Genomic DNA, 14,617 nt, shown 5'->3' with positions numbered 1-14,617 from the left:
AGGCGGTTGAAAGCAAGTTTGTGGCTCAAGTCCCTCCTTTGCCGGTTGCTGTAGTGAGCTTTCCTATTCCGTTTTGCTGGCGAAAGCACACTAAGCAGATCACATCAAACTGTCGGCGGGTGGGAGGAAGGTTGTCTGCATCCCTCATGTTTGAAAGAGGAGGATTTCATTCCCTTTCCTTCACACATCAAAGAAGGCACTAGGAGAGGAAATAAACCATAATTAGGCCTGAGCAAAAGAGCAGACAGACCCCCTCCTCAGCCTCTCCCATCCCCGCCCCCCAGGCCTGGCAGCCGGCCCGGGCGCGGGCGAGGCGCCCGCCGCCGCAGCAGCTGCATCGCGGGCTCGTGCACGCGCACCGCCAGGATCTGGGCGGCGGCGGGCCGGCCGGGGACGCGCTCGCGCGGGAGCGCGCTCATGCAGCGGTTTTCTTCTTGGTATACAGAGGCAGCGGCGCGGGAGGGGCGGGGAGCGCGGAAGGATTCGGGCGCGGAGGGAGCGGCGCGTTGGCTTGAACGGCGGCTCGCGGCGCGGTGGGCGCGAGGCGCGGGGTGTGATGCGGCACTGCGGCTCCGGGGCCGTTACTCCGGCTCCTTTAGAGAGGGCGGAGGGGGAGGCTAGAGCGCGGCCGTGATTTTGTGCCGGGCTTCCCGGAGGCACGCTGAGAAGGCGGTGGGGCTCTGGGGGCTGGGGCGTTGGGGACACGCTTACACGCCCCCACCCCCGGGAGGGGACAGGGCTGGAGGCGAGGCTCGAGGCGGCGGGGGCATGGTGTGGGCGCGGGGGGAAGGGGCGAGCCCTGTGGGTCGGCGCTGAGGGCGGGCGGGCTGGGGTGGCTCCGCGGGGTCGCGGCGGCTCCATGCCCGCCGGCGGGTTGATCGTGTGGAGCGGAACGCGGCGCGCGAGTCCGGCGGTCGCCCGGCGCAGCGGCTAGCGTGGGTCTCGGTTCAGCCCACCGTGGGATTGATTCACCCGGGCCGACGTCGCCGCTCTGGCCTCGCCGGGAACTGGGCAACCTTGACGGGCTTTTTGTCTCGCGCTCCAGCTCCTTCCCTTCCTCCTCCTCCAGATGCCTTTTCTCTGCCCCTCCTCGCCCGGTACAGACATTTCCAGCGCAGGCTGCCGCTCCCGGCGGCTGTCGAAGCCACTTCTAGGGATTTCGGCCGGGTTTCCTCTGGGTTTTTTTTTTGAGGAGGGAGAGTTTTCCCTCCGCTACGATGGGATTTTCTTTCCGTGCCCAAATGGACTTTCATTGATGGCTACTTACTTCTTCGACATTTAATGACCAATTCCCTATACATATTTTCGTGGTAGTTCCTTTTTTTTTTTTTTTCCAAACACGTCTTTTATAAAATGGAGAACGAGATTTTCACTCCCCTTCTGGAGCAGTTCATGACCAGCCCCTTGGTCACTTGGGTAAGTGGGGTGTCCTTTATTGTATGATTTGCTGCATTATTTGTGGCAGCGGAACTAAAGGTGGGCGTTCGTGCCTTGACGATCTTTCTCTTCTAGGTTAAAACGTTTGGACCTCTGGCTGCTGGAAATGGGACCAACCTGGATGAATATGTGGCTTTGGTAGATGGGGTATTCTTGAACCAGGTCATGCTCCAAATGTAAGTGTTCCTTTTCTCTCTCTCTCTCTTTTTTTAACCTCGACCACTTGTTTTCCTTGAAAAATTGTATGCTGTGAACTTAAAAGACACTATGTTTTAAGTTTCTAATTCGGTTCTTTGGCCAGAAAAATTCAGGTGTTTTAAAAATTCACCCTTGAAAAGGACTGATAGTCTTACACGCCCAGGTAATTTATCACAATCCAGCAATTATACTTGTTAAAATTGTGAAACTTTTATTTTTCGTTCTGCAAGCCACATACTGGAATTTATTGTCTTCAGTACTGAAGTCCAAACCGCATTGTGTTCTCTTTGATAATTTGGGGGCGAGAGGAAGGGGAAGAGGGAATGGGAACAGTTTGGGGGGAGCCTTTACTGTAAAGTTACTGCATGGTTTCTAATTTACCTTTTTGTCTTAAGAGCAAATGGCTCAAATTTTGAAACTGTTGAACACATTTCAAAAGAGAATTCGAATAACAGTTGACTGGTGAGGACTGTTACTCTAATAAATAATTTAAATGTGCATACTAACTATCGTCTGATTAAATGACTTACTGTGTGAGTTATTAGATTGCTTAATGTTAATTAAAATAATTTTAAGGGATTCTTGCAGTTAGTTTTGAAATATAGGTAAGTGATCCCTTGATGACAGTGATTTGGTAGGTACATGTTACTCTTGCATTTGTGACACTTGGGTTTGTATTCAGTAGGAAAGTATGCTTTTGAGATAGGAATTGAATATTGAAATGACCTTGGTAAACTGGATTACTGAAGTAAAAATCACTCCATTTTTACCAGTGGGGGTATAAGTACATCATGGTAGATAATCAAATTATGAATATTATACTTGTGCTCAAGAAAAAATGTGTATTTAACTATTTCTCTTGAATAGAATCTGAGTACAAGAGTAGAATTTTTGACTTCCAGGATATCTTTTTCTTTTATATATTTGGAAATTTAGTGTGTTACTAATAAATAATTGTTACTAGGAGAAGTTATTGTTCTCCTCTAATGACTGTACATATTAATGGTCAATTCTGTAAGGGAAATTATTTTTATGTATATTTTTTTCTGTTTAAAAGAGGTAGAAGTCAAATTCATAAATAACTATTTTAGCAGTAACTTTTCAGTTTGTGTGCACAGATTTGTAGTCAAAGTGGAAACAAGCTAAAGCTAAGAGAGATTTATTTTCATGTATTTATGTGTTTGATCCTGTTGGGAAATATTATAGTACTATACATTTTACAAAAATGTCTTACACATTTAAGTACCAAAAAAATAGGTTATTTAAATGTGTGTATTTTTCCCCCTTATGAATCGAAAACAATATAGATATAATAAAGTATTTGCAGCTATCTTAAGGATATCTAATTTTTATCATTGAAATAGCCCACTATTTCCTAAGCAAAATGGTAGAATAATTAAATTTGTCTTCTATTTTAGGGAACACACATGACAGGAAGGTAGCCATTATAGTAGATACTCAGAACTTGTTCCCTGTGCCTCTTTACAAAGGAAATTTTGGATTTGTGTGCTGAACTCTAAAAAAAGTGTGTTCACAAAAATAGGAAAATATATTTCCACTTTAATGGTTTTCATTTGAATGATTCTTTTTCCAGAAAAATATTTATATATTTTTTAGTCCTGCATAGTTAACCTTGATGCTAAAAATAGACATTTTAGTTTGTTTCCACTTTGAGTTTTATATTTTAAAAATATGTATATTTTGAAAGTAATGGAATTCCAAACTGGTGGTAGCCAGGTTGTTTTTTAGGGAGGACTAATATCATTGCAAACCTCACATCTGCTTCTGTTTTCAGTTTCACCTCTCAGTTTCTTTAAAAGTTTTTTCAGTGTCCTAATTCTGTTCTGAATGACCTATATAAATTAAAGGAAAAGAAAAGTAAGTGAAAGAGGAAGTATACCTTGGCTTTTAAAAAAGTATTTGCTAAAACTAGATAACAAATTTATCTTCATGGATTATACTTGCTAGTCAACATAATAGACATTGTTTTAAAATCTGTATTTTGCTCATTTTGAAGTCATTCAAATTAATTTTTATGTATCATATTACCAGTTGAAAGGGTACCCAATGATTAACCTGAAAGTCTTTAAGTATTTATTTTTGAGGAAGAATGCTTTGTTAATGCAGTTGTTATATGTATTTTTCTTCATATTTCTTGTGATTTCAGTTTGTTCAGCTTCTTCAATTGTTGGGTTTGTAGTTTTTATCAAATTTGGAAAATTTCTACCCCTATCAGAAATCCAGTTACACCAGTAGGATTGATTTCACTGTTATGTGGCTTGATTTTTTTGCTTCTTGTTTTAGTCTAGTCATGCCTCTAAATTCATTTTTTAAAAAATACTTTATCTGCTGTTAATTTAATCCAGCATATTTTTCATTTCAGACACTTTGGTATTACCTGTAGAAATTCAGTCTATTTTTCATTTTTTTTGATTTTCCTTGTATTTTTCCTGTCTTTAGTTCTCATGCTCTGTCTTTTCTCTACCTTCTTAATATACAGAATTCAGTTATAATTGACAGCATCCATATCCATCAAGTCTGTCTGTATCTGTATCTTGTCGATTTTGACTGATTTTTCTCATTATGGAGTATGTTTTATTGCTCTGACAATTTTTGATTGGGTACCAAACACTGGTAATTTTACCTTGTTGGTGTTAGATTTTTTCTTTTTTTTTTTTGGTATTCTAGTATTGTTCTTGTACTTTATTGCTTAAATTACTTGTAAACAATTCTGTATTTTCAGATCATGCTTTTTGGTGTTAGTAGTATCACTTTGAACTTTTGAGGTATATACCCTTCTGACTATTTTGGCCTGTGTGGACAGAAACTTTTTTCTTGGACCAGTGTGAGCTCTTGTTATTGGTACCTCTAATCCTTTTTGGTGTTTCTCTATCCTCGATTAGCTTCATCATACAGGTATACTGATAAGTCCTCAGAAAACTTAAGGGATATACACTACTGATTTCTGCACCTACCTGTGCAGCTTTTATCTGTTAAATACTTTACCTTGTATATAACAGTTGGCTTGCTGTCTCCAGACTAAATTGTGTTTCCTTAATTTCAGGGACACTGTTTCTACCTGGGTTTCCCATACCTGTTTGGTCTAGAAACTCTTTCAAGGTTGTAAACTAGGACAGTTGTAGGGCTCATCTTGTTTGTTTTCCATCTCCCAGGGATCTGTTGTCCTTAGTTGCCTGATGTCTAGTGTCTTCAGAAACACTGTATACTTTTCTTGTTGTTTTTTTCTCCCAGTTGTTTCAGATAGGAGGGTAAATTTGGATTCTCTTACTCCTTTTTGGCTGAAAGTAGAATAGATTACATTTTGATCCCGAGTTTATTCCTGCTTTCAGATGTAGCATAGAATTTAGTTATAGGAACCTTAAAGTAGATATTTTAAAAAATCTAAAGTGTTTAAATATATTGATTAGTTGATTCTGGTTCTGCCATTTTGAATCTAGAATGTGAAAGTTGAGCTGTCTTCTCCATGTTAGTTACCAAGTCAGCCTTAATAATTTTAGTCTGTTTACTAATGTGAAGTATTCCGTATTCGGAGATTAATTCTGTATTTTGTTTAGTAGCTCCTTGAATCAAAGAATCTCTGTAAGAGCTTATGACATGGCATCAGTCTCAGTCCCCTTAACCAGTATGAAGAGGAAGCTATTCAGAGAGCCAAATGATAGGCCAGTTCTACTGTATGAAGCAGGGCACTTCCCTGTTTCAACTGAACGATATCCTTTTCCTAACGATCAGATATGTAGGGCTTAGTGATCATTTTCCTGTTTGAGATGTTATACAGTTCTGTACCAAATTTTGACTATTACCTGCTATGGGTTTTTAAGAATTTTTTTATTTTTATACTTAATTTTATAATCCTAAAGTTTAACAAAGTATGCTATTCATATTACCTAAACAGTTGAAAATGGTTATTTTAGGGTTTTTAGTACTGAGCAAATTGTTACTCATATTAGAATACTTGGAATTACTTTCTGTGATTCAACCTCATTTGATTGTTAAAGAAAATCTGTACTGAAAGACTTGGTAATTGTGATTTACTTCTAATGGCTTTTCTTCTTTTAGAATTTTGGGTTTGAAGGGACTTTAGAAGTCATCTACTGTAAAGGTCATTTTAAATTAAAACTGACACATAGTCATTTAACTTCTGCTTAAGTATTTCCTGAGAATCAGCTTCATAAAGTATACCCAAAAAAAGGGCATTTATCTGATAGAGGAAGTTGACTAAGAAATGTCCCTTTGTTCTAGCAATGCTTAAGATTTGAAAGCAGATTGTACTAACTTTATGACTATAGTAATCCTAAAATAACATATAAAATATATCATTTATCTTTCTTAGTGTAGATTTCATTCTAAATTTTGGTAATATCCACTTAGGTTTTCTCCTTGGGCCTCTTAGTATAGCTTTTCTCTCAAAATCACAGTCATGATGTAGTCAGAGTTGTATCATAGTACCAAATTTTGTGAGTTGCCTTCAGACATTTCTCAGATGTGTCCCTGACTCTTGGATTATTGCAGGAGCCCCTGGCTGGTCTTTTTACCTTTGACTTTGGCACTCTTTAAATTACCTTTCTTGAGCCCTCCCTGGTGGCCCAGCACTGGGAAGCTGGCCACAGCACTGAAAAAGCTGGCTGAGACTGCTTCCCTGTGAGTTCTATCACCACCCCCAACACCTCCTTCCCCCTCCCTCAGCATCCCCCAGTATCCCCTCCTCACCCCTCCTGGCACCACCAGGGAGGGCCAATAAATAGTCTTTTAATCATAATGAAATATTTTAAAACATACACTTTTATCATGTTATACCTTTTAAAAACGATTGGGTAATTTTCTTCTGTCTCATACAAACTCCATTGAGATCTGGCTGCTGCCAGATTTTCTAGTTTCATCTTTGCATAATACCACTCCTCAATGCATAGTCCAGGATTGAACAAAATCATAGTTTCCAAAGACAAACTGTATTCTCATGTATCGGTGCCTTTCTACAAACTCTTCCCTTCCCGACAGCATTCTTCCACTTGCTCACTAGCTTTCTTCAACTAGCTTTCTTTAACTCCTACTTACTGTCATTGCTGCTCAGCTGTTCTCTGGGGTGTACTTAATAACCAGTAGGTTCTTGATACACTTCTGTTGAATGAATGAATAAAAGGCTGTCTGGTAAAGTAGAATGAATTTGGTCAAACAGAACTTAGGTTCAATTCTCACTGAACTGCCACTTAATCATTGTGTGACTGTACACAGTTTACTTAACATATCCAAATTTCACTTCCTGTATGTACGATATGGGAGATAAAGTTTCTCAGAATAGATATAATATCTACTAAGTCAAGGACTGAATCTGTTTTCTGTTTGGTTGACTACTGTATTCCCATTGCTAGTTATGTCGTAATTACTAACCTTATCTATATCATACCTGTATGTTTCCTCAAACAAGTCAAGACCTTTCATAGCCTAGTTACATACTTTCTCTTTTGGTATTAACATCTGTCTAGCTCTATAATCTTAGCAAAAGTTACTTCTCAGTTTCCTCATTTCTAAACAGGATAAAAAAAGAATCACGAGGTTATTATGATAATTAAATAAGATAATTTGCACAATGCTTAGTACATAGTAAGTATTCAATAAAAGGTTAACTGTTGATATCTTTATTTTGTGGCTTTTATTACCATAATCATCCCCTCTTAGGCTTCCTTTTTCTTTTATTACTTAGCAGATTCCTTCGAATCCCTTAATACTTTCTGATGTTCCTTGGCATAGTTGCTTCCCCCCCATATCTATCTGCCTTTACCAAACACATGGTTTAAGTGCTGCCCACTGCTATGCTGTTTGTGGTTAAAAACAAGAGATTTTGTGTTATTTATAGCATAGAATCTAGCATGCATCACCATACCAGCCATAGGAATAGAATTGGTGTATCTTTTCAGTAAATGTCAAAAGAATGAAGACATTTTATAATTTTATTAAATGTTTGAAGATACCCCCTAATTTTAGTGCTGTAGAATTTGATTTTTGTTTTCTAGTTTTTCTATTATTTTCTTACATTTTTCTTTTGTCTCCTTACTTGTTTTAATTACCTCTATTGGATATTTTGAAGTGAGATCATAAGAGCAAGTCACATTGTTTTGTATGGCATTAGAATATACAGTAATTTCAACTTGGCTTCCAGAAGCTTTCTTGGAAAGATAGTTGTCTATAGTTTTGATTGAACTGATGTCTTCAAGAACAGCCCATAGAGATTGTCTGATTTTCTGTATGACTGGTACCTCGCTAAACTATCTCGCTAAACTAAAGTGCTAAGAACCTAGCACTAATTGCTACATCTGTGAGTATTGAAACAAATTTTAACTAAAATTTCTCCCTGTAATATTATTAATTATGGAAAACTTCTCAGGCTGATGGAAAGGAAGACTAATTCTTAATCTACTCTAAGAAGACATCAGTTGATCATTTAAAGATTTATGAAACACTCATTATAGGCAAATTTTCAGTGTTAAAAAATAATATTTGATGTAATACTTGATACCAAATGATATAATATTCAATTTCATCTTAGTAAACTTACTGTTTTTAGGTGGTGTGATATAAGGGGGGAAAATATGGACTTGGGAGCTATAGGTTTAAGTTCTGAATTAGCAATTTATTATTTAACCAATTATTGAAAATAGCATTCATATTGGTTATTCCTTTGCTATCTTTATCTTAGCTTCATTTTTCTAGTTCAGTAATTACATTGATGAAGAGCATTAGTGTTATTCTGAGAGGAGGCCTATCTACTTCTAACATTTGTGAGATCCCGGACAAGCATTCATTTACCACAATGAGCCTGAATACTTAAAGTTTATAAATAAGACTGAGAAATTGTTAAATATGTTCTGGTCTTTTCTTGATGAGTAATCTTTTATAGTCTTAAAAGGAAAAATTGAAATTTAGGATTTCTGAAAATTTAGAATTCATAAACTTAACCATCTCATATCAGTGACTTGGAGCCCAGCCTTCTCTCCCCACCCCCACTCCCTGACTTTGTGTAGCACTACAAAGGAGTGTGATTTGCATGCTTGTGGACATCCTACATGCATACCTAAGGTTCTTACTATGCCAAGAGTTGTTTCTGAGTTTTTAACTGTGTGACAGACTGCTGATGCTAGGGATGTGATATCCAGAAGGAAGGGGCAAGTATATAAACAAATTGCAGTGTGGTATATTGTGCTATATTTGTCTAGAGAGAAGAGTAGATTCGAGTATTTAAGGCTAGGAAAGAAATTTGAGGTGAAAAGGTAGTTATGAGAAAGGTCTAGCTGTAATAACGATAGATGTGGGAATTAACTTTGAAGTTTGAAATAGAAGCTAAAAAATACAAAGAGGATCAACAACAGATCCTAGGAAATGGCAACATTAACAGATTGTGGAAAGTGGAAAAATTTCAGAAAGCTTCTAGGAGAAAATTACAAAGGGAGTCAGTTGAACATGAATACCAGTATTGTCATACAAAGTTGATGACTTATTTGAGATTTGAAGCACACATTGGCAATGGAACCAGTCAGCAAGGCTGAATAACATATCCAGTAGTGTTTAGCCGGTCAGAAACTGACAAAAAGATCTATAGAGTTTATACAGAATGGAGAATTGATATTTGTATCGAATGGGGTATTCTCAGGTAAATAGTTGAAATGAATAAAGTGTGCAATAAGAGTGAGGAAGAAAACAAGTGCAATGGGATGAAGAGTAGGCTTCAGAGTGAGAAAGGGTATAATGGGAAGTTGAAGTCAGAGGGGATTTTCAGAATTTGAGATTTTGGTACTTGCAATTCTGAATGGTGATTTAGAGGCAATATTTAACATTTAAAAAAAATTATGTATATAAGAACTGGGGTATAGGCCAGAGGTGTGGGAGGTGAGCTGGGTAAGAGGATTCACCAGAGACAGAGTGGGGAGCAGAACAGGCGGATCTACTGAAATACACTGCTGAGGGAAGCAGTGGGCAAGACAGGAGAGGTCTTCTGTAGGTTAGCTCCCTGGCCGGGGATCCAGCTCATGCCACAGTGATGGGCAGTAGCTTGATTATGCTAACTTTTAACTCAGGCACCACCAGGGAGTCCCTGGAGGCAGTATTAGGCCATACTAATGGATTAGTAAATGGAATGAAATGGAAAAAATTAAAGTCTTCTTTATTCTTTATGAAGCTATGATTTCTTGATTATTACTGGAGGTAGAAATGAGTATTTTGAATTAGAAAACAATAATACTGTAACTTTAACAGTATAATAATTAAAAAGCTATATAGTAGAAAAGAAGACTGGTAATTATAGAAGTTTATATTTATATAATCTGCATATTAGGAATCAGCAATATTTCAGAAAATTAAAAAAATGTGACTTTACTTGGCTACAAAAAAAATTGAAATTAACATTGTCATTGACATTATGATTATTTCTTTTTCTTGGGTGTTGAAAGATCAAGAGAGATGATTTAATGTTAGGTCCTACCCCTTGGTTAAGATGGATTGTTACAAAGTTGTAGAGAATGAGAAGTTGTGGAGGAAGACAAATGTAAGCAGTCCTCAAATCCATTTTCCCCAAGACTAATAAAAAGGAGTAAACTGCAGGCCCTTTCTGGTGGCCATCAAGTTAAAGCACAGCACTGAGAAGCTAAAGCCACTTCAGCATAAGTTTGATCCCTGTCCCAGAGGTGACCCACATGGCGTGGCAGACCTCTCCTGACCCGCCCGCTGCTTCCCCTCAGTAGTGTACTTCATCAGTCGGCCTGTTCTGCTCCTCACTCTGTCCCTGGTGAATCCTCTCACCATCCCTACACTTCTGGCCTGTACCCCTTCAGTATGCATAAATAAATAAACCTTTTTTTTTTTTTTAAAGAGTAAACTGCAGTAAAATCTTTCAGTGTATTGTTCAGAGGAAACAGTGTTGAGTTTTTTTCATACTTGAAGATTAACTTAATTTTTACAACTCTTTAAGATCTTTGTAAATGAAATAGACTATTTTTCTTTCTTTGTAAATAGAATGTACATATGATAAATTAGAATATTACATTTCATTTTACAGTTTTAAAATTAAGTATATGAACACAGATCTGTAATGAATGATCCCAGGCATGTATTTGAAAAACGTCTCTTGTTTTTTTCTTCTTTAGAATTAAAAGTGTTATTTTAGGAAAATCATATTAGCATTAGTTTTCAGACTACATTGAGTAGATTTTATATATTTTATTTATTGAGTATACATACTAGGTACACTGTTATATAAGTCCTGAGAATACATCAGTGAATCAGTGGAACTTAGTATGTGAGCAGTGGGTAATAAGCAGGGACAAGTAAGGAAAATAGATGGATAGTGAGGAGTGCATCTATGCTTATAGTGGTGTCGTCTTTAAAACATAGTAGACTGTATGATTGCAGAAGGACAAATTCAAGAATTATTACAAAGGAATTGATGGAATTTTAGATATAGTATGTGGAGAGAAAAGGAAAGATGATGCCAAGGTTAAACCTGCGCAAACACTTTGTACTTATAAAATATGTATAAAGTTTGGATACTTAATTTTATATGGAAAAAGTAAGGATATTTAGTTTATTTTTTCCTGACTTGCAGCTAAAATTTATTATATATTTAATTATATAAATTTGAGTTTTGATAGTGATGCCTAATTCATGTGAGAAACATCTCAGTAGTTATGTTTGTGCTGTTGTTTAAATACTCATTACTGTTTTATAGCACATATTTCATTTTTTAATTTATTAAATGTATCTAGTAAAACAGTATTGAGAATATAGTAATTCAGTTCTTTTGGGCCATGAAGATGGCAAGTCTTCCTTTAAAAAATATAACTTATTTAGAGATTCAACAATACCCTGAAAATTACATTGCATTTGAATATTCAGTTGTTTGATTTTAGCCAGTTTTATGTCATACTTCTGTTAATTATGAGGGGTCTAAGTTTTGTCTGCACTGATCTCAGAGGAATTTGGTTTCAGATTTGTACACTGTTTTTTAAAAAGATTTATTTATGCATATAAGAACTAGGGTACAGAGTAGATGTGCGGTGGGTAAAAGGATTCACCAGAAACAGAGTGGGGAGAATTCTGAAATACTCTGCTCCCACAGAATGGCAGATCTACTGAAATACACTGCTGAGAGGAGCAGTGGGCAGGGAGAAGACATCTGCCGCACCATGCAGGTCACCTCCCTGCCTGGGGATTGAACTCCTGGTGAAGTGGCTACCAACAGCTTCATAATGATGCACTTTAACCCATTGTGCCACCAGGAAGGGCCCCTCATTTTGTTTTTAAGTGGTTTGTTCTAGGAGAAAATTATCTTACTTGCATAGTTTTCCAAAGGGTGTTTTTTTTTTTTTCTTCAAATTCTCTGGGGAAAAATTAATTCCAATACATATGCATATTTTTCTTTTGAACTTCCCATTTTCCATAAACTTGGCTGTTCACAGCTACTTTCAAAATACCCTAAAATCTTCACTTATTCCTTTGTCTTTTAAAAACCAGTGCTTTTCCTTCACCATATGAATCAACTTTACCTTAGTAAACATAATTGAGGAGAAGAAATGTAAACAAAGGAAAAAAATACCCCTTCCTAAAAAAAAAATAAAGCTAGTTACCGGGCCCCAAAACAGTTTTATTTCTCTTGGATCATTTGTAGCTCTGCTTCAGATTTCTTCAACTTGATATTAGTAATTCCTTACTTCCCTCTTTGTGTACTTTTCTATAACTTGATTTTTCAGTACATCACATTTTTTTCAATACTATATTTGTTTTATATATAAATATATATACATAGTATATATACATAATATACATAAGCATATATAGAGAGAAAAAGCTATTTACCCTCCTACTTTTGTGTTTCATTTCTCATTTCTCTCTATCCTTAGCAGTGCTTTTAAAATAGGTATTTCACCTGTAATTGGTGGGCTTATGGTGGAGTTAGCTTGTGATCCATTTGGGGCACTTTTATGGTAAACTGAAAAGGGCACATTAGACTAATACATAATGACTCTAGTCTACTGTAGGTTTCCCACATCACTTTCCCTGTGTAGGGTACTATGAGCATCATCCAGGTCATGTTATTCTCCTCAGATGAATTCACAGTCACATCAAATGACACCATCACCAGAGATCACTCATTATCTGTTGCTCTCAGAAATGCATAGAGGACTGTGGAAGTAGACCTGGGAGAACAGCAGATGTACAGTTATAAAAGGACTGTCATTACTTGCTCTTTGGTACTATATTCTCCTGTTCAAAAATCTCTGTCATTCTCTCTCAGTCAAGGTCAGGTTTCCTGAATGTTAGTCCATACTTCAAATATCACACAGTCTTTGAAAGCTTTGGGTGGAGATCATTATCACCCAAATCCTGTTCACTGTGGGCAGAAGTATCAAATGCTTAGCCATGCAAAACTAGAATCTCCTTTCTGTGACTCTTAATGCGTCTGCTCTGAAGTACTAGCCTGAGAATTCAAACTATGGAGTTTTTTTTTAAATGTAGGATTCTTATTCATATAGCAGCACTATATTTTCATGTTTCATAATAGCTACCTTCAGGCACACGAATCATGCAGAGTTGTGATACCTTATTAATACTCTTTTAACAGTGGCAGTGATATCTGTCATTGGTAATTAATCAAGTGAATTTGAGTTAAATTACCTTAGAAAGGTTTATGGACTTAGCTCAGTTTGAGATATCTTGACAATCTAGCACTGGCTGGGTGTGGGATAAACACTGCCCTAAAATTAACAATGGGTGAAGGTACCAGCACAGATAATTGATGTCCATTGATTCTGTAACAATCTTCAATTCAATTAAGCCCAGTACTTAATGCATATTGCACATTTTTTTTTTTTTTTTTTTTTACTGACTGTGTGGTTGGCTACTATATGAGGGTTGTATTACTTTATGAAGGCACTTACTAAGTTAATACTGAGTTCTCAGTTTTCTATTACAAGAATTAGTTTAAAAAATAAATTCAGGGAGAGGTTCCTCAAATTGCGAAACATGGAGCTTCCCTATGACCCAGCAATCCTACTCCTAGTTATCTACCCAAAAGACACAAAAACACTGATTGAAAAAGATACCTGCACCCCCATGTTTATTGCTGCTTTATTTACGATTGGAAAAACATGGAAGCAGCCCAAATGCCCAAAAGTAGATGACTGGATTAGAAAGATGTGGTACATATATACAATGGAATATTACTCAGCAACCAAAAAAGAGAAACACATGTCTTTTGCAGCAACTTGGATGGAGCAGGAAAAGATCATGCTTAGTAAGATAAGCCAGAAAGAGAAAGAAAAATACTGGATGGTTTCACTCATAGCAGGAGTATAATGGACCAGGCGAGAAAATAACAAAAATAATGAACAACCATATACCAGAGACATTTTGTGGGGGTGGAGTGGGGAATGGGATCAAAACCGGGGTGGGGAGGAGGGAAGTGCACGGGATTTTGGTGATGGCACACGGGTGACATGGTGATGGGAAACCCGCGGGGATTTCAATTGAGATGGAAAAAAAAAATGTACAAAATGATGTAAAAATAAACTGTTATAAAATAAAAAAGAAAAATAAATAAATAAATTCAGGGGCTTCCTTAGTGGCCCAACGGGTTAAAGTGCAGCACTGTGAGGCTCTCCACAGCTACTGTAGCTGAGTTCAGTCCTGGGCCAGGGAAGTGACCCACATGGCACAGCAGACCTCCCTGTCTAACCTGCTGTTCCCCTCAGCAGTGTATTTCAGTGGATCTGCCTATTCTGTTCCCTACTCTGTCTCTAGTGAATCTTCTCCCCCCCAGTCCCCTTCTCCCACTTCTGGCCTTTACCCCAGTTCTTTTATATATACATAAATACATCTTAAAAAATTAAAAATAATAGGCCCTCCCTGGTGGCACAGCGGGTTAAAGCACAGCATTGAGGGCCCTCCCTGGTGGCGCAGCGGGTCAAAGCACAGCACT

General features: G+C 37.6%; 1 protein-coding gene across 3 annotated transcripts in view; it reads left to right on the top strand.

The window, feature by feature from the left end:
• Positions 1-580: 580 nt before the first annotated feature.
• Positions 581-14,617, top strand: part of CCDC88A (coiled-coil domain containing 88A) — a 137,319-nt gene continuing 123,282 nt past the window's right edge. For all 3 annotated transcript variants that reach the window (XR_001145947.1, XM_004691409.2, XM_012731528.1), the window contains exons 1-2: positions 581-1,416; positions 1,513-1,613. Coding sequence is in view for 2 of the 3 variants with exons in the window: in XM_004691409.2 (XP_004691466.1) it covers positions 1,354-1,416; positions 1,513-1,613 (164 nt within the window). In the remaining variant the exon portion in view is untranslated. The remainder of the gene's footprint in view (positions 1,417-1,512; positions 1,614-14,617) is intronic.

This window comes from Condylura cristata, unplaced genomic scaffold (genome assembly GCF_000260355.1).
Source record: "Condylura cristata isolate star-nosed mole 26May11 unplaced genomic scaffold, ConCri1.0 scaffold00031, whole genome shotgun sequence".
Lineage (NCBI taxonomy): Eukaryota > Metazoa > Chordata > Mammalia > Eulipotyphla > Talpidae > Condylura > Condylura cristata.
Note: the sequence above shows the minus strand (reverse complement) of the source record. Positions and strands in the feature narration are given on the sequence as shown.